The following is a 27,388-nucleotide window of genomic DNA, read 5'->3' on the forward strand; positions in this document are numbered from 1 at the left end:
TTTTTTTTTTTGTATTTTTAGTAGAGACGGGGTTTCACCGTGTTAGCCAGGATGGTCTCGATCTCCTGACCTAGTGATCCGCCCGTCTCGGCCTCCCAAAGTGCTGGGATTACAGGCTTGAGCCACCGCGCCCGGCCTACTTTCTTAATAAACTTGCTTTCACTTTATGAACTTGCACAAGATCCAAGAACCCTCTTTTGGGGTCTGGATCCAGACCCCTTTCTGGTAACATTCCTGTATCAAATGAATACATGATTTTCTGCACTGGAATCACACCTGGGCTATGTCCAGTGTAACAAATTCACTCTATGGCTGCAGGTGCCAGAGTTTTACCCTCACTTTCCTTTGTTCCCCTGATTGGATTTCCTCAGTACCCATTTCCTCTTCTCTTCTTTTTTTTTTTTTTGAGACGTAGTCTCGCTCTGTCACCCAGGCTGGAGTGCAGTAGTGTGATCTTGGCTCACTGCAACCTCTGCCTCCTGGGTTCAAGCAATTCTCCTGCCTCAGCCTCCTGAGTAGCTGGGACTACAAGCGTGTGCCACCACGCCCAGCTAATTTTTTTTTGGATTTTTAGTAAAGATAGGGTTTCACCGTGTTAGCCAGGATGCTCTCAATCTTCTGACCCTGTGATCCGCCCACCTCGGCCTCCCAAAGTGCTGGGATTACAGGCATGAGCCACCACGCCCGGCCTATTTCTTCATTTTCACAATCATCTTGCATCACTTAGGAGGCCGATGAGGGCAAACTACTATCCTGTGGAGAGGGGAACTGAGTCACACCTGCTTTGTATCCCAAACAGCCAAGCTTGTCTTTGGCAAGCTCATCACTGGCATGAGTCATATATCACAGCATACTTTTTGGGGGATTTAATGATGCCTTATACTCTTTATCAAAACTACAAAACATAAATAGTGATTATAATTAGTATATTTACAAAAAAACACAAGAATAGACAGACACACTCAAGAGCCCCGTTCATGAAGAGCTAATTCTTCTATCATTGCTTAAAGTACCCTGGTTTCCCTTTCAGCCTTAATTAGTACAACTTCTTAACTTTTTAATTTATAATGAATGCTTTCACTTAAGCAAGCCCTGCTAGTGTTTGACAGATGGTTAATGTCAAAAGCCCATGGGGATGGCTTAGCTTTGGGTTTTGTGTTTTCGAAGCAGGAGAAATGTTTGTGCTGATAATTTCTCAGCATGCATCACCATTAATTTTTATTGTCCTTCAAATTCCCCATTCTCCTTTGGACTTCTCTTCCACTCCTTGCCTATCAGGGGCTGGAGACCAGGCAGAAGCACACCATAATGGCTCATGTGATAAGCCTCATAAAGTTATTTTTTCTCAGTTAATGGCTTCACTGACAATTTTACTGCTTTGCTCTAAGCTCCCCCATTCCCTTGGGCATCAGTACACATGTCTATGATAAGCCTCATCCAGCCCAAAACTGGCCCTACAGAATTCAGATGGCCCTGTTTAAAGAAGCTCATCTCTCTCTCTGTTTTTTGTTTTTTTGTTTTTTTTTTGCAACATAACACTTGAAAGTACATTTAAACAGAAAGTAATAGAGCTTTAAAACAGAGCTATAAAAGTGATTTATTCCTGAGTACGTACTTTTTCCTCTCCCAGCTGACATCCATTTTATATTAATTTTCCTTGAGTGTGTATCTTCATCTCTTTTCTAAATCCTTACTACTATATATGAACTTTTAATTTCACCCTTATTCCTTTCTGCTTCGTGCCAAAGACTTGCATAATGTGCTGAAAGATCCACAGGGCTTCGGAGCCACGATTTGGGAAACTGCTATGCAATGATAATGCTCCCTAGTCACAATTACTGGCTTTATTAGGTAGTCAATTCCCTGTTTTTTAATTAGGAAAGGAAAAGTTCTTAATTCATTTTTTCCAAAGTTACTTTAAATGCATTTTTCTTTTTTTCTTTTCTTTTCTTTTCTTTCTTTCTTTCTTTTTTTTTTTTGAGACTCTCACTCTGTTGCTCAGCCTGGAGTGCAGTGGTGCGATCTTGGCTGACTACAACCTCTGCCTCCTAGGTTCAAGCCACCCTCCTGCTTCCCCCGCAACCCCCACAGGCATGTGCCACCACACCCAGCTAATTTTTGTATTGTTAGTGGAGACAGGGTGCCCAGACTGCACTCGAATTCCTGACCTCAAGTGACCCTCCTGCCTCAGTCTCCCATAGTACTGGGATTAAAGGCGTGAGCCACCGTGCCTGGCCTAAATGCACTTAGATCAGGGGAACCTTCGCTTAGAGATAGCAATTTCTGATAGCACCTCCCCCTGCCCCAAAGGACTCCGCAGAAGAAAGAACCACTGATAAAAAAAAAAAAAAAAAAAATACTCCCCTTGGCCAGGCACAGTGGCTCATGCCTGTAATCCCAGCACTTTGGGAGGCCGAGGCAGGTGGATCACCTGAGGTCAGCAGTTGGAGACCAGTTTGGCCAACATGGAGAAACTCCATCTCTACTAAAAATACAAAAATTAGCTTGGCATGGTGGAGGCACCTGTAATCCCAGCTACTTGGGAGGCTGAGGCAGGAGAATCACTTGAACCCAGGAGGCGGAGGTTGCAGTGAGTCGAAATCACGCCATTGCACTCCAGCCAGGGAGACAAGTGCAAGACTCTGTCTTAAACAAACAAACAAAAATATTCCCCTTATATCACACAGTTTTCAAAGCAATTTCATACACATCAGTTCATCCAGTCTTTTTTTTTTAAAAAAAAAAAAACAGATGAGAAAACAGAGGCTCAGAGAGATTAAATAAAGTGTATCTTCAAGGTCATGGCTTCTCTGTCAGTCAGTGTCAGAAACCCGAATTTAAATCCCCACTCCATGATTCTGATTAAATAAACGAATTCAATTTTGCAAACAGGATTAGAGATCTGGAGATTTTCATTAATGTTATGGTGACGAATCTTTTATAAACAATACTTACCATTGATTGTGCTTTTCTTAGCCTAGTTCTGTCCTGCAACTTATTTTTCTTATCATGTGACTGTCGGCTGAAATCTGGGGTCATTTCATTTCTTTTTTTTCTTCTGTAAATTGGAAAGCAGTGGAGAAATTACAAAGTATCTTTTTAAAACTCGATGGTTTGCATAGCTATTTGTCTGTTTGAGTTTGTTGTTCCCGTGATTTAAAAGATTGTCTCCATTGGAAATAAGCCAAATGTCTATCAATAGAGAACTGGTTGAATCAACTCTGGCATCTCCACACAATGCAGTACTATGAGCTGCAAAAGGAAGGCAGGATGTTTCTATATTCAACTGTGGAAGGATCTCCAGGATATACTGTTACATGAAGAAAGAAGGGTGGATGAGACGGTATGTACTGTGTGCTGCCATTCATTTCAAGAAGGTATTAAGATCTCTGCCTCTACATATTGTGCATATATATTTACTTGTACTTTTTAAAATGGAAGGATTATGGCCAGATGGGGTGGCTCACACCTGTAATCCCAGCACTTTGGGAGGCCAAGGCGGGTGGATCACCTGAGGTCAGGAGTTCGAGAGTAGCCTGGCCAACATGGTGAAACCCCATCTCTACTAAAAATACAAAAATTAGCCGGGCACGGTGGCACACACCTCTAGTCCCAGCTACTTGGGAGGCTGAGGCAGGAGAATCACTCAAACCCAGGAAGCAGAGGTTACAGTGAGCTGAGATCATACCACTGCACTTCAGCCTGGGCGACAGAGTGAGACTCCATCTCAAAAAATAAAATAAAATAAAATAAAATGGAAAGATCAAACCATAAAATGAAAAACAGTTACCTACAAGTAGGATTCCCATCTGAACTGATCAAAAACAGGGAATGAGAGCTGGGCACGGTGACTCATGTCCGTAACCCCAGCTCTCTGGAAAGTGAGGGGAAAGGATAACTTGAGTCCAGGAGTTTGAGACCCACCTGGGCAACACGGTGAGACCCTATCTCTACAAAAAATTAAAAAATTTAGCTGGGCATGGTGGTGCATGCCTGTAGTTTCAGTGACTCAGAAGGCTAAGGTGGGAGGATCGCTTGAGCCCTGGAGGTCCAGGCTGCAGTTAGCCATGACTGCGCTACTGCACTCTAGCCTGGGCAACAGAGTGAGACCCTAAATCAAAAAAAAAAAAAAAAAAAAAAAGCAAAAGAAAAAAGAAAGAAAAGAAAAAAAAGGAACAGGTAATATAGAGGAACAGGGACCAAAAGTTAGATTTCTCCAAGTATAGCTTATTTTGTATATTTAATTTTGGAACCATCTAAATTTTTCTCAAAATCATAAAATAAAATGAACTGAAAAATACCTAAAATCTGAAAAGCAAAATGAAACATATATATTATCTATTGAGTTGGTGGCATTACTACACACAAAGGAGTTATTCATGTGAGTTGAATGCAGTAATTTGTCTGAATATTCTTGATAGAATATATCTGAGAGATAAAAACACAGACAGGGAAGTCAAACTGTTTTCAGTAATCATATCACTTGCTTTAATATTAGCATTTGTTTTCTAAAACTCCTGTATGTATTAAGATAAAGTAAGGATCCTCCAACCACACCCCACAGGCTCAATCCAGTCTGCCGCCTGTTTCTGTAAGTAAAGTTTTATTAGAACATAGTCATGTTTATTTCTTGCACATGGTCTATTACTATATTCAGGCCACAATGGCAGAGTTGAGCAGCTGTGACAGAGACCATATGCCCTGCAAAGACTAAAATATTTCCTGCCTTGCCATTTACAGGAAAAGTTTGCCTGATGTAATGGATCTAGGCGATGAGTATCCATGGCTACCAACACGAGAGAGACAACCAGAAATGATGTGCGTTGTGATGGAAGTACATATCCCTGTTCAGTATATACATAAGCCTCTAGGTCTGACTCTCAGTATAGCCAGGTATGGGGGACAGAAGAACCTGTTAAGATGCATGTGGGCGGTGCAATCAACAAAAGCCAGAATGTGAGAAGCTCTCCAGGACAAATGGTCTGATAGCTATAACAAACAAATTGCAAGGAAAAAAAGAAAAGGACAGAGGGGAAATCTATGGAGAAAACAAAAGAAAAGAAAATGCTGAAGTGACATGTAGATCAAATGCATGTATATTGCTATGTAGACTTCTGTTTTTTTTTTTCTTGAGACAAGGTCTTGCTCCGTCACCCAGGCTGGAGTGCAGTGGCACAACCATGGCTCACTGCAGCCTCCACTTCCTGGGTTCAAGCAATCTTCCCATTTCAACCTCCTGAGTAGCTGGGACTACAGGCATGCACCATCACATTTGGCAAATTTTACTTTATTTTTATAGAGACAGGTTCTTGCTATGTTGCCCAGGCTGGTCTCAAACTCCTAGACTCAGATGATATTTCTGCCTCAGCCACCAAAAGTTCTGGGATTACAGGTATTTGCCACCACACCTGGCCTGATCTTTTTGGGAGTTCACTCCAACCTCTCAGCTCAGCTCCCTTGGCCCAATAAAGAAGGCTGATATGGGCCAAGCGCGATGGCTCATGCCTGTAATCCCAGCACTTTGGGAGGCTGAGGTGTGTGGAGCAAGAGGTCAGGAGTTCGAGACCAGCCTGGCAAACATGGTGAAACCCTGTCCCTACTAAAAATATGAAAATTAACTGGGCATGGTGGTGCGTACCTGTAATCCCAGCTACTAGGGAGGCTGAGGCAGGAGAATGGCTTGAACCCAGGAGGCAGAGGTTGCAGTGAGCCGAGATCATGCCACTGCACTCTAGCCTGGGTGACAGAGCAAGACTCTGTCTCAAAAAAAAAAAAAAAAAGAAAAAACAAAAAAGAAGGGTGATTTGCATAAATGTCCAAAAAGAAGATCAAAATTGGAGGACTCCCACTTTCTGGTTTTAAAATTTATTACAGAGCTACAATAATCAAAACAGTGTCATACTGGTGTAAAGACCAACACAGAGAACAATAGAATAGAATAAGGAGCCCAGAGTTAAAACCCTCACATATATGGTCTATTGACTTTCATCTAAGACTATTCAGTGGGGCAAAGGACAGTCTTTTCAACAATGGTGCTCGGGAAACAGGATATCTACATGCAAAACAATGAAGTTGGACCCCAACTTCATACCATATGCAAAAATTAACTCAAAATGGATCAAAGACCTAAACTGCAGAACTAAAACACAAAACTCTTAGAAGAAAATGTACAGGAAAATTGCCAAGACATTGGATTTGGCAATGATTTCTTGGATATGACACCAAAAATTTAGACAAATTGGACTTCATCAAAATTGAAAACTTTTGTGCCCTAAAAGATGTTATCAAGAGAGTGAAAAGTCTAGGGTGTCAGGTCTATTTGGGGAAATGAGCTTCAGGGTTGCTCCATTTCATTTGTTTAATCTTTGCACTATCTCTTGATTTTTCTGTCACCAACCTGACTCCAGCTCAGTCTCTCTGGCTAGCTCCATCCTCAGGACTCTGATCTCAATTATGTGCCTCTGAAATTGGACCTCTGGAGTAATACCTCAGCCTTTCTTGTACCTGTGTGCTGGTTCATACTGGGCTGGCGCTGTCCATCATGCCAGCAGTAGGCACCAAAACTTATGAAGACCTAACAACTAGCCAGGCATGGTGGCTCATGCCTGTAATCCCAGCACTTTGGGAGGGCGAGGTGAGAGGTTCACTTGAGTCTGATCACTTCAGTCTGGGAGTTAGAGATCAACCTGGGCAACATAATGAGACCCCATTCTACAAAAAATAAAAAAAAAAAAAATTTTTTTAAAGGCTTAGCAATTTTTTAAAAAGGCCTAAATCCTTCACAAATCTAATCCAATGGTCCTTGATTTGTGTTTAATTCGTCTAGAAGTGAAAGGTAATGCCCTTTTACTAAGGGAAACATTTAAGCAAGAAAGAGGCACCTCCATCCCCGCACTCACCCAGCCTTCTTCTTTCAAGTACAATATTTTAATAAACAACAAAGGAGCTCCACCAGGAAACCTCAGAGATCCAAGGCTGTTTCACATATTCCACATCTTTGGGGAGAGCTGAAGAGTCACTTTCAGCTTAAGATATTGTACTAGAGCCCTATTGGCTCCTGACAGAATGTTTCTAGGTTTGAAACATACTCATGAAGAGATTTCTGGTGTGTTTGTCAAAGAACCAAAAATATTTTTTCTTTGTTTTCTTTCTCTCTTTCTATCTCTCTATCTTTTTTTTTTTTTTTTTTTTTTGAGATAGGGTCTAGCTGTGTTGCCCAGGCTCATCTCAAACTTCTGGGCTCGAGAGATCCTCCTGCCTCGGCCCCAAAGTGCTAGGATTACAGACACATGCCACCTTGCCGAGCTTTACTTTCAGAATTTATTTATAAGTGTATATACATACATACATACATATATATAGAAAATACAATCAGTAAATCTAATAAGTGTCAGGTTTCTTACCATCAGAAAAGGGAGGTACAAATACAGAAAGAATAACGGCTAGAATGAACCCTTTGGTGCTGGATTGCAATTTAATATTAAAATATTAGAAGAGGCCGGGCACAGTGGCTCATGCCTGTGATCCCAGCACTTTGGGAGGCTGAGGCATGTGGATCACCTGAGGTCAGGAGTTCAAGACCAACCTGGTCAACATGGTGAAACCCTTGTCTCTACTAAAAAAACAAAAATTGGCCGGGCGTGGTGGCTCAAGCCTGTAATCCCAGCACTTTGGGAGGCCGAGACGGGTGGATCACGAGGTCAGGAGATCGAGACCATCCTGGTCTACACGGTGAAACCCGTCTCTACTAAAAATACAAAAACTAGCCGGGCGAGATGGTGGGCGCCTGTAGTCCCAGCTACTCGGGAGGCTGAGGCAGGAGAATGGCGTGAACCCAGGAGGCGGAGCTTGTAGTGAGCCGAGATCCGGCCACTGCACTCCAGCCTGGGTGACAGAGCGAGACTCCGTCTCAAAAAAAAAAAAAAAAAATTAGCTGGGCATGGTGGCAGCCGCCTGTAGTCCCAGCTACTTGGGAGGCTGAAGCAGGAGAATCGCTTGAACCTGGGAGGTGGAGGTTGCAGTGAGCTGAGATTGCACCACTGCACTCCAGCCTGGGCGAGCGTCAGAGCGAGACTCTAGACTACTTCTCAAAAAAAAAATTAGAAGAAGCAATGTTAAATCCTTACTATTACAAAATGCAAACATACTGTAACCAATAGAGCAAATTTGCTAGTAATGGTTAGTATCCTGTTCTATCACTTTTTGCTTCTATGTACTGAAAAGCTTTTGTATTTCACAGTAAGTTCTATTTTCATCTCTTCATATACTGAAATGCCAATAAATTATTTCTAAAAACAAAGAAGTTTCGAAGAGCATGGAGCTTCTTACCCTTGCCAGACAGTCTCCAAGGGGTCACAGTTGTCTAGGTAATTAAAACGAATGATATCTGTTGGATGCTTATCAGAAGATCGCCAGGGTGGAAGTGCTTTCTGCCCTGAGTTATTCTTCTTTCTTAAAGAGGAAGAGGACCGAAAAGCTGATAAAGGGGACTGTTTTTCCTCTGGAGAATTGCTTGTAACTAGCTGAACGTCAGCGATTACAAATCCATCCTTTGGGGGTGTCTAGAAGAAGAAAGTTAATTATGTTCTCAAAACACCATAATACGCTGGGTGTGATAGCTCATGTCTGTAATCCCAGCACCTTGGGAGGCCAAGGCAAGTGGATCACCTGAGGTCAGGAGTTCGAGATCAGCCTGGCCAACATGGTAAACCCCATCTCTACTAAAAATACAAAAATTAGCTGGGCATGGTAGCAGGTGCCTGTAGTCCCAGCTATTCGCGAGGCTGAGGCAGGAGAATCACTTGAACCTGGAAGGCGGAGGTTGCAGTGAGCCAAGATCGTGCCATTGCACTCCAGGCTGGGTGTCAAGAGCGAGACTCCATCTCAAAAAACAAACAAAACAAAACAAAACAAAACCACACCCTATAATAACAACAACAATAAAACAAAGAATATATTGAACGTCCTATACCATTACCATGGTGATAATGATTATAGCTGCCACCACTCCAGGAGTACTTGCCATGTTGCAGGCACTGTCTCAGGCAGTTTTCATGCATTATATTGTTTAACCTTCACAATAACTCTATAAGGTAATCATTACTACTTCTGTTTTGCAGAAGAGGAAATAGAATATAGAAGAAACTAATTAATTTGCCCACTACTACAAAAGTAGTAAGTTGGAGGGCCAGAATTTGAATATAGGACTGTCTTGCTTCAAGCCCATACATAAGACCTCCCTAACCTACTCTTCTACTGTACCATTGTCTAGTTTGTCACAACTGCAGCTAATTTATTCATAAAAAGTACACATTCCGCCAAAAAAGTACTCCAGCTCTCATGACCTCTAACACATAGAAACAACTTTGAGTTGTAGAGAGGTAGACTAGAAATTTTATCAATTATCAAAACCTCAACCACTCCCAAAGAATACTTCTGCTTAATCTCCAAAACTGAAAGCCTGTCTTGTGTCTGTGAAATTCATAATGTTTTTATGTGGTTGTAGCCTAAGGAAAGTACTGCTGGTATGTTGAGAAGCCTCTAAGGGCTTAATTTTTGTTCATTAAGAGATTAAGGAAGCTTTGCTTGGTAAATCAGTTTGCTTCCATTGTTGGTGAAAATCAAGAAATTCCTCAGTTCCTCCAAGCATAATCAGTTAGTTTCTCATCCTTGTTTCAACAGCTCTTTGTATACAATTCTATTGGATAACGCTTAGTACTCAGTGTTGTAATTATTTGTTTATTTTTCTATGTCCTGGGCTACTAGACTAGGCTCTGTGAAAGCAGGGTTGGGGTCTTTCTATGTTTAGCACCTAGCTCACAACAGTGTTTAATAAATATTTATTCAGGCTGGGCGTGATGGCTCATGCCTGTAATCCCAGCACTTTGGGAGGCTGAGGAGGGTGGCTCACGTGAGGTCAGGAGTTCGAGACCAGTCTGGCCAACATGGTGAAACCCCGTCTCTACTGAAAAGACAAAAAAATTAGCCAGGCATGGTGGTGCATGCCTGTAATCCCAGCTACTTGGGAGGCTGAGGCAGGAGAATCGCTTGAACCCTGGAGGCAGAGGTTGCAGTGAGTCGAGATCGTGCCACTGCACTCTAGCCTGGGCGACAGAGTGAAATTCGTTTATTCAAGGAATGACTGTAACCTAGAAGCAGATTAAGAAGACATTTCGTATTTACAAAACTGATAGCTCATTATAGGTTTAGCATTCAGTATTTTGTGCAAGTCTCATTCAGAATGGACATTCATTTCATTTCCCTGAGCTTATATTGAATTAAATCTGTTTTTGCTGGAAGAGGTCTAGTTTAATACTGCTGGGAATAAATAATATATGATAATAAAAAATAACTTTGGGGGAAATTTTAGGCATAAATGCTAGTAGTCATATGTAAAAAATCTTTAATTCTGTATAGTACAAAATGCTTACACTTTAACAAAATAGGTAATAGTGAAACCTGTGATAACTTATTTGTATTAAGTAAACAAAATTTTTGTTCACATCGCCTGGAGTCTTTTTGAGAATTTTCCTAATCATGAATAGATGTTGAATTTTGTTAAATGCTTTTGTTTTGATATATTGAAGTGATCATATATCTTTTCTTTCTTTAAAAAAAATGGACTGCTTCATGAATTTGCATGTCTTCTCTGTATCGTTCCAATTTTAGTATATGTGCTGCTGAAACATGCACTTTTTTCTCTTTTATTTCGTGAATTACATTGATTTTTTTTTTTTTTTTTTTTTTGAGACAGTCTTGCTGTATCGCCCAGGATGTAGTACAGTGGCTCGATCTCAGCTCACTGCAACCTCCAGCTCCCAGGTTCAAGTGATCCTCCTGCCTCAGCCTTCTGAGTAGTTGGGATTACAGGTGTATGCCACCATGCCCAACTAATTTTTTTTTTTTTTTTTTTTGAGACAGAGTCTTGCACTATCACCCAGGCTGGAGTGTGGCACAACCACAGCACACTGCAGCCGCAACCTTCTGAGCTCAAGTGATCCTCCCAACTCAGCCTCCCAAGTAGCTGGAACTGCAAGAGTGTGCTACTGCACCCAGATAATTTTTAAATTTTCTGTAGAGACAGGGTCTTCCTATGTTATATAAGCTGGTCTCAAACTCCTGGCCTCAAGCAGTCCTCCTGCCATGGCCTCCCAAAGTGCTGGGATTATAGGCATAAACCACTGTGCCTGGCCCCAAAGTCAGTTTTTTATATATATATAAAACTCACAACTTCTTTTCATTTTACTAGTTGGTTAATCACTTTTCTCTCCTCTGCCCCTGAACAGTCTGAGCTTCCACTATTGCTTCCTAACTGAGAATGAGATGCAAGAGAAGTCTCACTAGGAAAGGAGTCAGAGCTACAGGAATTTTCAAGAGAACTTCAAAAATTCGGCGGCCGGGCGCGGTGGCTCAAGCCTGTAATCCCAGCACTTTGGGAGGCTGAGACGGGCGGATCACGAGGTCAGGAGATCGAGACCATCCTGGCTAACACGGTGAAACCCCATCTCTACTAAAAAAAAAACACAAAAAACTGGCCAGGCGAGGTGGCGGGCGCCTGTAGTCCCAGCTACTCCGGAGGCTGAGGCAGGAGAATGGCATAAACCCGGGAGGCGGAGCTTGCAGTGAGCTGAGATCCGGCCACTGCACTCCAACCTGGGCGACAGAGCGAGACTCCGTCTCAAAAAATAAATAAATAAATAAATAAAATAAAAATCATTTTAAAAATTTAATTTACACATAATTTTTCAGGAACTCATCTACTGTACAAAATTATGCACAACTCTGCATGTGTATAGATAATACTATAAACAAAGAGCTCATAAAATTTTCCCATAAATTATCTCATTAGCTGGGACTATACGAATGAATGTAAGCATTGGTTAGAATGCATGGGAAGCCACTAGAAAACATTATTCTTGAATTATTTACTTTTTATTAATATACATAAATGCTCTACATTGCTTAGTTCCTAGCAAAAACTAAGAATTCTAATATGCCCATGAGGCCTTCCCTGATGACTCATTTATTAGAAAACTTTTCCTTATAAACGATACAAAAATAAACTTCAGCTCACCTGGTACAATCACAGAAAATTTGAATTAGTAAAGTAAAACTTGAAGACCCATAGGTAACAAATACTTCACATTACCCACAGAGTTCCCACGTAAGAACCGTCTGATGTCAATGTCAGAGACACAGAAACCAGGGACCTGGACAGAGAAAAAAGTTCCATGGTCCTAACCGCCTGGATGCAACTGTGGTTTGGGAGTGGCAAATGAGGGCTCTCAACTACTATGAATGTCTTGAAAACAAGTATCAAATCTCAGGAAAGGAGAATTTTGAAATCATAGTATATGTCCTTTGAACTACCTCCCTTCCCCAATTTCCAATCTGATCCTTTATTCTTAGTTCCAGAATTTGCAAAGAGTCAATGTTTGCAAGCTTGCGGCTTTTTGTCTAAAATTCACCTTAGGCTTGGTAACATGAAGTTCTTTCACCATTTGAATATAGTGCTTCTTCCAGATCCCCTGCTCAAAGGGAGTTGGAGAGAAATTGATATACCAGCTAAATCGTAAACATTTCAGCATCCAGAGCTGATCCAGCTCGGCTAGGTTCTTCCAATGCCAGCACACCTGGAAAAACAATTACAATTAAACAAAACCAAATTAAACAACCCCCTCAGTTTATATGCCCACTTTCTCTAGGTTTTGAACTGTCATCCTGGGCCTGAGATAACTTTTTTTGTCCTTTGCCTCCAAACCATAGCTTAAATGGTTACCTCCTACCTGAAGTGTTTCCTACCCAGGCAGATTTAAAGTAAATTATCATTTGCTTTAAATTCTAATTCAGATTTAGAATCAGAGTCAATTAATATTTATGGAGCACCTATTAATTACCTTCATAGCAACCTAGGGAAGTAAGTACAATTATTACTCTCATATTGCCAATGAGGAAATTGGGGCTCAGATAGACTTTGGAACTTTCCAGAGGTTTCTAAAGGTCATATAAAAGTTGTATAAGGATTATATAAACTTGGGTCTGCACTTTATTTATTCTTTTCATGGTGTGCTTCCGTTTCCTTCCTACATTAGTCCGTTTTCACATTGCTGATAAAGACATACCCAAGCCTGGGTAATCTATAAAGAGAAAGAGGTTTAATGGACTCGTAGTTCCATGTGGCTGGGGAGGCCTCACAATCATGGTGGAAGGCAAAAGTCACGTCTTACATGGTGGCAGGTAAGAGGGAATGAAAGCCAAGCAAAAGGGGAAAACCTTTATAAAACCATCAGATCTCATAAGAGTGACTCACTACCATGAGAATAGTATGGGGGAAACCACCCCCATGATTCAATTTTCTCCCCCTGGGTTCCTCCCACAACACGTGAGAATTATGGGAGCTAAAATTCAAGATGAGACTTGGGTGGGGACATAGCTAAACCATATCACCTCCATTCTTTCAATTTCACTAAATATAAATTTTATAATGGAATATAATCACTGATACCACGTGATGTATAGAGCCTTTGGGATTCCACAAAGCATAAAGCATTTATTCTGTATATACCAGTTCCAGAGCATTATGGCTAATCCCACCCATCCAGCAAATGGCGGAGACAGCCCTACTATGTGTAGCAATATTTATAATAATTTCCCAAGGGTTTGAATAAGTCTTGCCAGAAACTAGGATCAAGTTCACATATAAAGCTGAAACAAGGGATTCAGTGTCTTTGTAAGAGTTGCAAAGATGACATATAACCTTCAAGCCCAAATTTCACCCTTAGAAAACTGGCCTCTTTTTCTTTTCTTTTCTTTTTTTTTTTTTTTTTTTTTGAGACGGAGTCTCGCTCTGTCACCCAGGCTGGAGTGCAGTGGCCGGATCTCAGCTCACTGCAAGCTCCACCTCCGGGGTTTACGCCATTCTCCTGCCTCAGCCTCCCGAGTAGCTGGGACTACAGGTGCCCGCCACCTCACCCGGCTAGTTTTTTGTATTTTTTAGTAGAGACGGGGTTTCACCGTGTTAGCCAGGATGGTCTCGATCTCCTGACCTCGTGATCCGCCCGTCTCGGCCTCCCAAAGTGCTGGGATTACAGGCTTGAGCCACCGCGCCCGGCCGAAAACTGGCCTCTTTTTCAAGATTAATTAAATAATTAATAATTTTTGAGTGCCTCTTCACCCCCAAAAGGGAACACTCCGTAATGGCCTTGCTGTCCATACACCTATTTTTCTATCCCTCTCTGCCTCCCCACTTCCACTCACCGTTTATTGAGTTCCTCCTATGTTTAGTATTGTTTTATGTGCAGAAGATGAGACGTTGAGGAAAGAGTAGGACACAATTAGAAGAAATAATAAATTCAGGAAAAGTTAGGGAAGGAGGAAAAAGTTAAGGGGATTTGATAGAGCCCTACAGGCAGCAACAGAAATCACATTTAGTTTGTTTGACCCAGAAATGAAACAACACCAACCTCATTTCCATATGGTAAATTCACTCAAAATTCAATGGAGAGATGGAGTTTTGGGGAAAGGGAAGGGGGAGAAAAGTCTCAATTTTCATTCCTTTTCTCCTTCTTCTTTTTTTTTTTTTTTGAGACAGTTTTGTTCTTGTTGCCCAGGCTGGAGTGCAGTGGCGCAATCTTGGCTCACTGCAACTTCCGCCTCCCGGGATCAAGCCATTCTCCTGCCTCAGCCTCCCGAGTAGCTGGGACTACAGGCGTGCACCACGCCTGTCTAAGGGTTTCTCCTCCTCTTTAGATCATGTTTTGACCTGAGTACTTAAGTTGTTTTTCTTACCAAGGCAAATATACTTTTTGTTTTTTTGTGTTTTTTTTTGTTTGTTTGTTTAAAGGTAGAGAGGAATGAAGAGAATTGAAAGGTAAATAAGAGCTTTCAAATCTACAAGACACAGTTCCTCCACAACCTTCCATCTTTTTAAAACAGCAATGACTTTATATGGTTTACTTTAAATCGAGCTGAAGAATGATGGTCTGTGTTTTCCCCACCATCAGTAGTGAGAAGAAATTATGACTTATAGTGCATACAGAAGATAGAATTAGCTATTTCAAATAACATTTCCTTCTAATAATAATATTATCCTTGTGAAAAATGAAAAATTCTGAGAAGTTTAACCCATGATCCCATTAATCAGAGATGACCATTACTGACAACCTGGTACAGTTCTTTTCCTTTCAGTCCTTATTTGAAGTATATACAAAAGAAAATCAGGAAACCCTATATACAACTTAAAATATTTTTTCATTTTAAATATTATAGCATCTCTGCTCTTCCAAAACATGTTTACTAATGGTTGCATAATAATGCATCATAGGCCAGGTGCAGTGGCTCAAGCTTGTGATCCCAGCACTTTGAGAGGCCAAGGCAGATGGATCACCTGAGGTCAGGAGTTCCAGATCTGCCTGTCCAACATGGCGAAACCCCATCTTTCCTAAAAATACAAAAATTAGCTGGGTGTGGTGACACGCGCCTGTAATCCCAGCTACTCGGGAGGCTGAGGCAGGAGAGTCGCTTGAACCTGGCGGGGCGGAGGTTGCAGTGAGCCGAGATTGAGTCATTGCACTCCAGTCTGGGAGACGAGAGCGAGACTCTGTCTCAAAATAATGATAATAATAATAATAATAATAATAATAATAATAATAATAATAATGCATCATATATGGCTGTATGATACCCCCTTATTACTGGGCATCCAGATTGCTATGCTCTTTTAAAAAGTCATTTCAGGCCAGGTGTGATGCCTCACGCCTGTAATCCCAGCACCTCTGGAGGCCAAAGTGAGCGGATCACTTGAGGTCAGGAGTTTGAGACCAGCCTAGCCAACATGGTGAAACCCTGTCTCTACTAAAACACAAAAATTAGCCAGACATGGTAGCGCATGCTGTAACCACAGCTGCTCGAGAGGCTGAGGCAGGAGAATCGCTTGAACCCGGGAGGCAGAGGTTACAGTGAGCTAAGATTGTGCCACTGCACTCTAGCCTGAGCAACAGAACAAGACTTCATCTCAAAAAAAAAAAAAAAAAATCATTTTTGGAATAGGTATGTGCATATTAATACCAAATTCAAAGAAACAAAGGAAGTCCCTCTCCCATCACTATCCCCCAGTCACCCATTCTTCTCCTTGGATGAGACCACTGTTACCAGTTTCTGGTAAATAATTCTTGAATATTCTAGGCATATAGTAACAAACATATATATATATTTGAGACAGGGTCTCACCCTGTTGCTCAGGCTGGAGTGCAGAGGCATGATCATAGCTTACTGCAGCCTTCAACCCCCAGGCTCAAGCAATCCTCCTGTCTTACTTAGTCTCTCAAGTAGTTGGAACTCTAGGCACATGCCACCATACCTGGCTAATTTTTTCTTTCTTTCTTTTTTTTTTTTGAGACAGGGTCTCACTTTGTGACCCAGACTAGAGTGCAGTGGCATGATCTCAGCTCACTGCAGCCTCCTCCTCCCAGATTCAAGAAACCCTCCTGCCTCATGCCCCCTAAGTAGCTGGGTGCAGGTACAGGTGTGCACCACCATACAGGGCTACTTTTTGCATTTATAATAGAGATGAGTTTTTACCATATTGGCCAGGCTGGTCTCAAACTCCTGACCTCAAGTGATCTGCCCACCTTGGCCTCCTAGAGTGCTAGGATTACAGGTGTGAGTCACCTCTGCACCTAGCTGACCTGGCTAAGTTTTTTTTTTTTTTGAGATGGAGTCTCACTCTGTCACCCAGGCTGGAGTGCAGTGGCTCGATCTCGGCTCACTGCAAGCTCCACCTCCCGGGTTCACACCATTCTCCTGCCTCAGCCTCCCGAGTAGCTGGGACTACAGGTGCCCGCCACCACGCCCAGCTAATTTTTTGTATTTTTAGTAGAGATGGGGTTTCACTGTGTTAGCCAGGATGGTCTCGATCTCCTGATCTTGTGATCCGCCCACCTCAGCCTCCCAAAGTGCTGGGATTACAGGCATAAGCTGCCGCGCCCAGCCTGACCTGGCTAATTCTTAACTTTTGTAGAGACAGGGTCTTGCTATGTTGCCCAGGCTCTAGAGTACAGTGCTGCAATCTTGGCTCACTGCAGCTTTAAACACCTGGGCTCCAGCGATCCTCCCACCTCAGCCTCCCAAGTAGTTGGGACTATGGTTATGGGCCACCACACCTGGCTAATTTTTGTATTATTTGTAGAGATGGGGGTCTCGTCATAATGCCCAGGCCAGTCTCAAACTCTTGGCCTCAAGCATTCGCCAGCCTTGGTCTCCCAAAGTGCTGGGATTACAGGCAAGCCACTGTGCCTGGCTGTATATAGTCTTTATTCTTTTCAAAATGTGGTAGGACAGTTCTACACCTGTGTGTGTGTGTTTTGTTTCGTTTTGTTTTGTTTTTTACCAATGACATATCTTGGAGACAGTTGCAGTTTATTTACCCAGTCCCTCCTGGTAGATATTTTCATTGTTTCCAACCTATTGCTAGGACAGACAATCGTGCAATATTCTTTTTTTTTTTTTTTTTTTTTTTTGAGACCGAGTCTCGCTGTCGCCCGGGCTGGAGTGCAGTGGCCAGATCTCAGCTCACTGCAAGCTCCGCCTCCCGGGTTTACGCCATTCTCCTGCCTCAGCCTCCCGAGTAGCTGGGACTACAGGCGCCAGCCACCTCTCCTGGCTAGCTTTTTGTATTTTTTAGTAGAGACAGGGTTTCACCGTGTTAGCCAGGATGGTCTCGAACTCCTGACCTCGTGATCCGCCTGTCTCGGCCTCCCAAAGTGCTGGGATTACAGGCTTGAGCCACCGCGCCCGGCCTATCGTGCAATATTCTTATACAAGTGTGGCTTTTACCATGTTGCAGGATACCCATCAGACAAATTCCAAGAAGTGGAACTGCTGGGGCAAAGGGAATTTTTATTTGAAATGTTAACACTGCCCAATGGTTCTCAATGGTGGTTACATCAATTTATCTACCAGCAATATATGAAAGTTCTTGCTTTCCCACATCTTCACCAATATAGAATATTATCATTTAAAACAAATCTCAATCTGAGTCATGAAAGATGGCATGCTAGAATGAGGCTAAGCATCTTACATATTTTAGAGACATCTGCATTCCTTTTTCTGTAGATTACTTGTTCATTTCCTTTGCTCATTTTTCTCCTGGGTTGTTGGTCTTTTTTTTTTTTTTTTTTTTTTTTTTATTTTTTAATAGCTCTTTAAAAAAAAATAAAGAAATTAGCCCTTGCATGCAATCGATTTTTTTTTCCCTGCCTACTGTTTGGATTTATTTATGGTGTTCTGTTCCGTGAAGAATATTTTAATTTTTATAGTCACAGTTTAAAAAATCTGCTTTCTTCATTCTTGCTCATGATACAAAAAATGAAGAAAGCAAGATTTTAAATTGTGTATTTTCTTTTAAGACTTCTGGGTATGATGGAATACTGACATCCTTTCCTGTTTTCTTTGAGGACTTTAATGGTTTCCTTTGGTTTCATCTGTCTTTTATCCTACTCAATTTTTTTTTTCCCAGAGAGTTGCTCAATTGTCCCTATACCATTTATTGAATAATACATTTTTTTTTTTGAGACAGAGTCTCACTATGTTGCCCAGGCTGTAGTGTAGTGGCACAGTCACAGCTCACTGAAGCCTCAACCTTCTGGGTTCAAGTAATCCTCCCACTTCAGCCTCCCAAGTAGCTGGGACCACAGGCACACGTCACCACACCCACCTAATTTTAAAATGTTTTTTAAAGATGAGGTCTCCCTATGTTGCCCAGGTTAGTCTTGATCTCCTAGGCTCAGACAATCCTCCCACCTTGGCCTCCCAAAGTCCTGGTATTACAGGTGTGAGCCACCACACTCAGATCCATCTTTCCTCCTGCATTCATTTTCTTAATTTTAAAAACTCAAGTTAACATGTCACACATATATGAATGCACACTGGCGGGTAATTTCCAGTCTTTCCAGACTCTATGAAAAGACTCAACAAAATGACTACCAGTTTTATATCTAAAATAATTTAACTTCACTTTAATACAGGACGGAATTACTTGTAAAGGAAAAAAATAATAACAATCACCTCCTTTTCCAAGGCCTGTATGAGCACACCTGCCCACTTGGATCTCTTTCAGTCTCATTCTCTTTTGTACATATCTCATTAGGTCCTTATTTTGAGCTTTTTTATTTATGAATGACCTGCACTGTGCAATTGAGGACTTTATTGCAACTGAATGCCGTACAGTATAAGACCATCCTGCTGATGAACCATTTCTTACGTGTATATGTAATTCCCCAACTAGCTAATACTTCTTTGTTGTATGCTAATGTGACTTATACTTTTTTCCCCATTTGAGTTCTAAACAGAGTTGGACACAAAGATGGTGAAGGTTAATACAAATGTGCGAACATACTGATCTTCCCATCTCTTTCTTAGTTTTGTGTGTGTGTGTGTATGTGTGTTTGTGTGTATATGTGTGTTTGTGTATGTATGTGTGCTTGTGTTTATCTGTGTGTCTGTGTATGTGTATGTGTGTACACGTGTTTGTGTTTGTGTGCATATGTATTTGTGCGTGTATATGTGTATGTTTGTATGTGTGTATGTGTGTGTATATGTGTATGTGTTTGTGTATGTATATTTGTGTTTGTGTGTGTGTGTTTGTGTTTGTATGTATTTGTGTGTAATTGTGTGTATGTGTATATTTGTATTGTGTGTGTGTACATTTGTGTGTATATGTGTGTTTGTGTATATATCTGTGTTTGTGTGTATGTGTGTATATGTGTGTGTGTATGTGTGTGTTTCCCCTTAACTACTTCTAGTTTCAAGTTTCCTAAGGCTGTCCTCAGAAAACACCACATACCCCTTCCTTGCCTTTACCTGTGCACAACGACAAAGGCTCCGGGGGTCCAGGAAAGAAAAGATGTATAAAGATAACACCCTTGGAAGCTTGGTTGTAAAGTCCAGGGCTTCTGCTGGAATTTTCTCTTGAAGCTTTCGACAGCAGAACTTTTGCTGGGACAGCGAGCAGCGCTCCAACAGGCCTGTGAGGATTCTTCTTCTTTGAGAGTCTGTCCATTTGTCAAACTGGAAAAACAAAAGAAAGCAAAATGTATAAAGCTCCAGGTTTGGTCTGATAGCAGATTCATTACAAGTAAGAGATGACAATGGCACAGAAAGGGAGTTTAGTAATTTATTTCTAGTGCAAATCAAGTATTTATTTCCCTAATCAGCAAATTCCATGCTTTGCCACCTGTCTTCTCTCACATTTATATGGGAGCATGTGCATGACCTAAGTGTGTACACAGAAGTGCATTTGACCTCAAAACTTGCAGTCACATATGAACAATAAATTGGGAGCTGCCCATATTCACAAACTGAAAATATATCTGCTTATAAAAGACAATTTTAAGGGAAAATAACGGCGCAGCTCCTCCCCGCAAATAGTTTCTGCATTATCCCATCAGTGCTTAGAATGGCAGGACCAGAAACAAACCCTTGTATTCACAATTGGAGATAAAGTATTACAAGCAAATATCCCTGAGAAGGAAAGTATATTGGGGTCAATTCTCACTAGTATGTAAATGACTGATATGATTGGAGAGGATGTGTTGATAAAGGAGGACTTGAAGAGAGGAAGTGAATGCCAAAGGAAGCCAGGGTACATCCAACAATTGGCTACCTCACAATTTTCCTCAGAGATTGCCCTGAGCAACACCCAAGATCAGGGAATGACCAAGGATGAGCACCTTGGGACTGCCCAAAACCAAAAGAAAGGAAGGAAAGAACACCTATCAGCTCAGTGAGCCACTTCACTGGAAATCTAAATCTCTTTTCTTCCCTGGCCCATTGGGAAGAGAAAATAGGGAAGTTTCAGCTGGCTGTATTTTTGCATATTATTGCATTTCAGATACAGTTCTAAACAGATTTTTTTTTTTTTTTGAGATGGAGTCTTGCTGTGTCGCCCAGACTGGAGTGCAGTGGCGCAATCTCGGCTCACTGCAACCTCCACTTTGTGGGTTCAAGTGATTCACTGGCCTCAGCCTCCCGAGTAGCTGGGATTACAGGCACACACCACCGCACCTGGCTAACTTTAGTATTTTTAGTAGAGACAAGGTTTCACCATGTTGGTCAGGTTGGTCTCGAACTTCTGACCTCGTGTTCCAACCACCCTGGACTCCCAAAGTGCTGAGACTACAGGCGTGAGCCACCACACCTGACTATAAACAGAATTTTATAATCTGTTTATAGTCTTTTAGTCGTAATCATAAAATACACTGACTACCTAAAAAGGCATGTGAAGGAAAAATTTATTTTTTGCAAGCCTTACAACAAGTTAACTTCATTATAGTTATACAATATATTTTAAATTTAATTTCATTTTTTTTTCTTTTTGGCTTCCCAAGGGTCAACTTGATTTTTTTTTTTAATTAGTAGTGTTAAAAAACAAAATGTCGCCGGGCGCGGTGGCTCAAGCCTGTAATCCCAGCACTTTGGGAGGCTGAGACGGGCGGATCACGAGGTCAGGAGATCGAGACCATGCTGGCTAACACGGTGAAACCCCGTCTCTACTAAAAATACAAAAAACTAGCCGGGCGAGGTGGTGGGCGCCTGTAGTCCCAGCTACTTGGGAGGCTGAGGCAGGAGAATGGCATGAACCCGGGAGGCGGAGCTTGCAGTGAGCTGAGATCCGGCCACTGCACTCCAGCCTGGGTGGCAGAGCAAGACTCCGCCTCAAAAACAACAACAACAACAACAAAAGTCAACAAATTACGTTTAAAAATCTAATTGGCTTTTATTAGCGATTCATGAATCAGGCAGCATCCCATCAAAAGAACAGATAACAGGTCCTCAGAGTTGAGCAGAGGAGGTTGGTTGGCTTCAGGGTCGGAAAAGCGTTGAAGAAAGCAGAAACAGGCCCAGTGCGGTGGCTCATGTCTGTAATCTCAGCACTTTGGGAGGCAGAGGTAGGAGAATCTCTTGAGCCCGGGAATTTGAAACCAGCCTGAGCAACACCCCAACTGTACAAAAGAATAAAAAGTTAGTTGGGTATGGTGGTGTACAACTGTGGTCCCAGAAACTCGGGAGGTTGAGGTGGAAGAATTGCTTTAGCCCAGGTGGCGGAGTCTGCAGTGAGCTATGGTCATGCCATTGCACTCTGGTCTGGGCAACAGAGAGAGACCCTGTCACAGAATAATAATAATAATAAAGTAAATTTTAAAAAAGTAGAAATAAGGAACAAAAAGTGGATTGATTATTTCAGAGTTACTTTCCTCATAAGATTAACACAGAGGGGACTTTCTTATGCCAGTTCAGATAAACTGGGACCCTCCAGATTGGTGGCTGTGAATCTCCTGCTTTGGGTTTGTTTGTTTGTTTGTTTGTTTGGTCCTGTTTTTCATTTTTAATTTAAACTGGCCCTTTTCAAAGTTCAGTTTGATTACATGAGAGTGCCTCCATTCCGGGTTAGTTTGGTCTGTTGGGGCCTAGTATAGGAGCTCAGTCCAAAACAATGGCCTTCCATAAATTTTAACAGTAGAGGCTCGGTGGCTCACGCCTGTAATCCCAGCACTTTGGGAGGCCGAGGCTGGTGGATCATGTGAGGTCAGGAGTTCGAGACCAGCCTGACCAACATGGAGAAACCCCATCTCTACTGAAAACAGAAAATTAGCTGGGCATGGTGGTACATGCCTGTAATCCCAGCTATTCGGGAGTCTCAGGCAGGAGAACTGCTTGAACCTGGGAGGCAGAGGTTGCAGTGAGCCGAGATCCTGCCATCGCACTCCAGCCTGGGCAACAAGAGCAAAAACTCCGTTTCAAAAAAAAAAAAAAATTAACAGTAGAATAACAGTAGAAATACTTCCTAATTAAAACTATCCACTATTATAGATTTATTCAATGACCCACAAATCTCACTTTGGAGATTATCACTGCAGTGGGGAGGAGGGAGATCCTAAAATGAAAAAACAGAAACTTTAACTGCGAAGACCACAGGAATAAAACTGATTCATATGTGAGTGTTCCCTGACTTCTAGCCCCGTTTCTATACAAGCCATATCTCCAACTCCCATAAAAAGGAGACTTCTGGCTGGGCGCAGTGGCTCACGCCTGTAATCCCAGCACTTCAGGAGGTCGAGACAGGTAGATCACGAAGTCAGGAGATCGAGACCATCCTGGCTAACATGGTGAAACCCCATCTCTACTTTAAAAAAAAAATTAGCCAGGCATGGTGGTGGGTGCCTGTAATCCCAGCTACTGCACTCCAGCCTGGGCAACAGAGCAAGACTCCATCTCAAAAAAAAAGGAGACTTTCTTCCCAGCTCTTTCGGTTCTCAGGAGAATGAGTAGAGAGAAACCAGGCCAGCATGGCTAAGGCCAGAGGAACTGGCCCCAGAAGCTGAATTGATCTATGAAATAAAGAGCCAAAAAGAAGGTGAGAAGAGAGAGAGGGAGAACAGTTGGAAAATTGGCTTGATGGGAGTCACAGAGGTGATGGTAGCCTCTACAGTAGCTAGTGTGGGAGAGCTTGGGAGTGAAGGAAGATTGGAGGAGTATAGCTATGAGTTTTGAACTGGATTTCCTGTTTTCTTTGAAAGAGACAAAATGAAGATTGGAATTCATTTTATTTATTTTTTATTTCATTCTGTTTTTTAAGAGACAGGGTCTCACTCTGTCGCCAAGGTTGGAGTACAGTGGTGCAGTCCTAGCTCACTACAGACTCAACCTCCTGGACTCGAGGGATCCTCCCACCTCAGCCTCCTGAGTGGCTGGGATGTGCCACCACATCAGGCCTGGAATTCATTCTAAAATGACATTTGGGCAGTGCTATGTGAGTCTGGTGAGGCTGAGCTACGTTGAGACCCAGGATGATTATGGTCACAAAAAATTTTCATAAGATCTTATGGCTGCCACAAAATCAAAGATAACTCAAAATGCGTAGTAGTAGGGGATCAGCTAAACAAACCACAATATAACAACATGATAGGGGAAAGCAGGGCATTATGGGTTGATGGTGGGCTTCAGAATAAGACAATTTGCTGTCTCACTCCCAATATTCTATTAGTTCTTTTACTCATCAAAAATATGTCAGCCTTGATTTCCTTATTTATACATTAGAGATAATTACATCTACCTTGTAGGGTGGTTGAGAGGATTAAATACAATAATATATGTATAAAATTCCTAATAGAGTACATGACTCATTGTAGACATGGCAGCTACTATTAGAAAATGTCACAGTGATGTTAAAAATAATATGTATGTGGGTTAAGTAACTATAAAAAGAAATGCGCATAAAATTACCATGTTTGTACATTGACAAGGATGGAAAGTGCATTTAGAATAAATGAGGTTAGCTCATCCACTTTCCTGCTGCCCTCAGGAGAGAATGGGCTCACGTTGCAGAATGAGTGATTTAACACAAATACAAAAGAACATTAGGATTATAAAATACTGAAGAAATCTATAAAAGAAAACATTAAAATACTTTCTCTAGCGATGAAAAAGATAATTACTTTGGTTCCTCATTTATTTCCCCGATTACAATGGTCAGAGGTAATTTGTTTGGCTTTGATAGGTGTTCTTCGCCTCAAGGGATTTTCCTTTCTAATTGTTTGTTTAGGCTAATACAAAACTCATTTACATTCCTTGAACTACCAACTGAAGAAGGTTGGGAGATGACTCAGAAGAATGCTGAACAGTAGGGGAAAATCCCTTTAGGATTTAGAAGGTGCTAGAAATAATCCCAAAAGTACATAATCCATGGAAGGGTTAACTGTACAGGAATTCAATTATCCCCCACATCTCTTGCGTCACCTCTCAAGCAAAAATACCCCTTACTGAGTAGCCAGGGACCTCATGTATGAGATTGGGGGACTGTCAGGACCATTATTCTCCTATTCTAGCATCACGTAGGGTACCTTGCTTCACGATTCATTCCTGAAGGATGCCTTTTTTAAGGCTTTCTTGACTCAATATAACTGTGCACATCCTATTTTTAGAGTAGGTGTTACAAGGATTCTTGCTGCTGTTTCAGGAAGTGAGAAGGTTGCTGGAGTGATCAGGTTCCACCCACCTCACACTGAATGGCAAAAACAGGGTGGGAGGGAGATAAAGAGAGGCTTGTGGCAAAAAGAGGGTGGGAGGGGGATAAAGAGAGAGGCTTGTTTTTGTTGGTTTATTCGTTATATTATCTCTTCTGGTTGAGTTTCTGAGTCCTATTATCAAAAATTTAATTTCACAAAGTGTAAATACATTTTTGTCTTAAAAGTTTCAAACAGGGCTGGGCGAGGTGGCTCACCTCTATAGTCCCAGCTCTTGAGAGGCCAAGGCGGAAGGATTGCTTGAGCCCAGGAGTTCAAGACCAAAACCAGCTAGGCAACACAGCGAGATCGTTTCTTAAAAAAAAAAAAAAACAAACAAACAAACAAAAAAAAAGATGTGCTATGTTGGCCTATGCCCGTAGTCCCAGCTACTTGGGAGGCTGAGGTGGGAGGATCACTTGAGCCCAGGAGGTAGAGGCTGCAGTGAGCCGAGATCATGCCACTGCACTCAAGCTTTAGCTACAGAGCAAGATTCGGTCTTGAAAAAAACAAAAGTTTCAAGCAGACACATATAGAATCAATAGAATAAAAAATGAAAAGCTTCTTTAACACTGCTCCCTATCAAATCTCACTTCATCTCCCAGAGATAACCACCGTTCAAAAGTTTGATGTTCATGCATTTCCTTTTTTTCTAACTAAAAAACACAATTTTTAAGGCCGAGCATGGTGGCTCATGCCTGTAATCCCAGCACTTTGGGAGGCGGAGGCGGGCGGATCACCTGAGGTCAGGAATTTGAGACCAGCCTGACCAATACGGAGAAACTCCGTCTCTATTGAAAAAAAATTACAAAATTAGCTGAGCATGGTGGCGCATGCCTGTAATCCCAGCTACTCAGGAGGCTGAGGCAGGATAACGGCTTGAACCCAGGAGGCGGAGGTTGCGGTGAGCCAAGATTGCGCCATTGCACTCCAGCCTGGGCAACAAGAGCGAAAACCCGTCTCAGAAAAAAAGAAAAATTGTTTTCAGAGACAAGGTCTTGCTATGTTGCCCAGGCTGGAGTGCAGTGGCTATTCACAGGCATGATCATTGTGCACTACAGCTTCAAACTCCTGGGCTCAGGTAAATTCTCCTGCTTTAGTCTCTGGATTAGCTGGGACTTGAGGCACACACCACCATGCCTGGAAGATGGTCATGCATTTCTATACATTCACACACACACACATATCTCCATCAACTTGGAGGCAGTGAAATAAATTAGAGTATACCCATCCTAGAGAATACTATGTAGCAGTTTAAAAAATAAACAAAATGGCCGGGCGTGGTGGCTCACGACTGTAATAACAGCACTTTGAGAGGCCAAGGTGGGTGGATCACAAGGTCAGGAGTTCCACACCAGCCTGACCAACATGGTGAAATGCTGTCTCTACTAAAAATACAAAAATTAGCTGGGCGTGGTGGCACACGCCTGTAATTTCAGCTACTCAGGAGGCTGAGGCAGGAGAATCGCTTGAACCTGGGAGGCGGAGGTTGCAGTGAGCCAATGCACTCCAGCCTGGGTGACAGAGCGAGACTCTGTCTCAAAAAAAAAAAAAAATAATAATAATAATAATAAATAAATAAACAAAATGTAACCACACATGTCCTGATATGTAATGAACTCCAGGGCATATTGTCTTCTCATTCAGTCATAGTAGAATGAATATAGCATTTTCTGTTTACTCAATTTACTACTGATATCATTACTACCGACAACCTTTCCAGTAGGAAGAAAGAAAAAGGAGGAGGAGGAGCAATATCTTGGTACATGCTTTTTCATGCCTTTTCATGTTCTGAATCAATATTTCTCTAATATACATAAATATAGAGGCTCAAATGGTACGTGCATTTAAAATTTTAACAGATCCTGTCAAATGGTCTTTAAAAGGTCTTTACCATTTTACATTGCCTCCAAGTGAGTTTAAAAGTATCTTCCTGCTCTCTAGCGAATCCTTCCTTACAGGGTATATTACATATATAATATTTATAATGAAGAGTTATATATATTATCTAATTCTTCAATTTTTGCCATACAGGCAAGGAAGAGAGAATTTGGGCATTTCATTGTTTTCATTCGCATTTCTCTGATTTTGGTAAAATTGAGCATATTTTATATGCTTAGTGTTCATTTATTTTTAAAATATTCCTCATTCTTGTATTAGCCCATTATTCTGTAGGGATATTTGTATTTTTCTTATTGACTTGTAGGAACTCTTTATATATCCTGGATATTAATCATTTTTCTGTCATGCAATTTGCAAAATAGTTTTCCTTGTTTCTCTTTTGAATTCTAACTCTGATTATGGTTGAATTCTAACTCTGATTATGGTTG

At 41.7% G+C, this 27,388-nt stretch overlaps 1 protein-coding gene across 2 annotated transcripts in view; it reads right to left on the minus strand.

Moving 5' to 3' along the window:
- Positions 1 to 27,388, minus strand: part of FBXO16 (F-box protein 16) — a 62,818-nt gene that overhangs the window by 15,926 nt on the left and 19,504 nt on the right. For both annotated transcript variants that reach the window (XM_023216880.1, XM_023216878.2), the window contains 4 exons: positions 19,858 to 20,064; positions 12,468 to 12,632; positions 8,329 to 8,561; positions 2,956 to 3,058 (listed from right to left, as the gene is read on the minus strand). In XM_023216880.1, the coding sequence (XP_023072648.1) occupies positions 2,956 to 3,058; positions 8,329 to 8,561; positions 12,468 to 12,632; positions 19,858 to 20,064 (708 nt within the window). The remainder of the gene's footprint in view (positions 1 to 2,955; positions 3,059 to 8,328; positions 8,562 to 12,467; positions 12,633 to 19,857; positions 20,065 to 27,388) is intronic.

The sequence above is a fragment of the Piliocolobus tephrosceles genome, chromosome 7, assembly GCF_002776525.5.
Source record: "Piliocolobus tephrosceles isolate RC106 chromosome 7, ASM277652v3, whole genome shotgun sequence".
In the NCBI taxonomy this organism is placed as follows: domain Eukaryota; kingdom Metazoa; phylum Chordata; class Mammalia; order Primates; family Cercopithecidae; genus Piliocolobus; species Piliocolobus tephrosceles.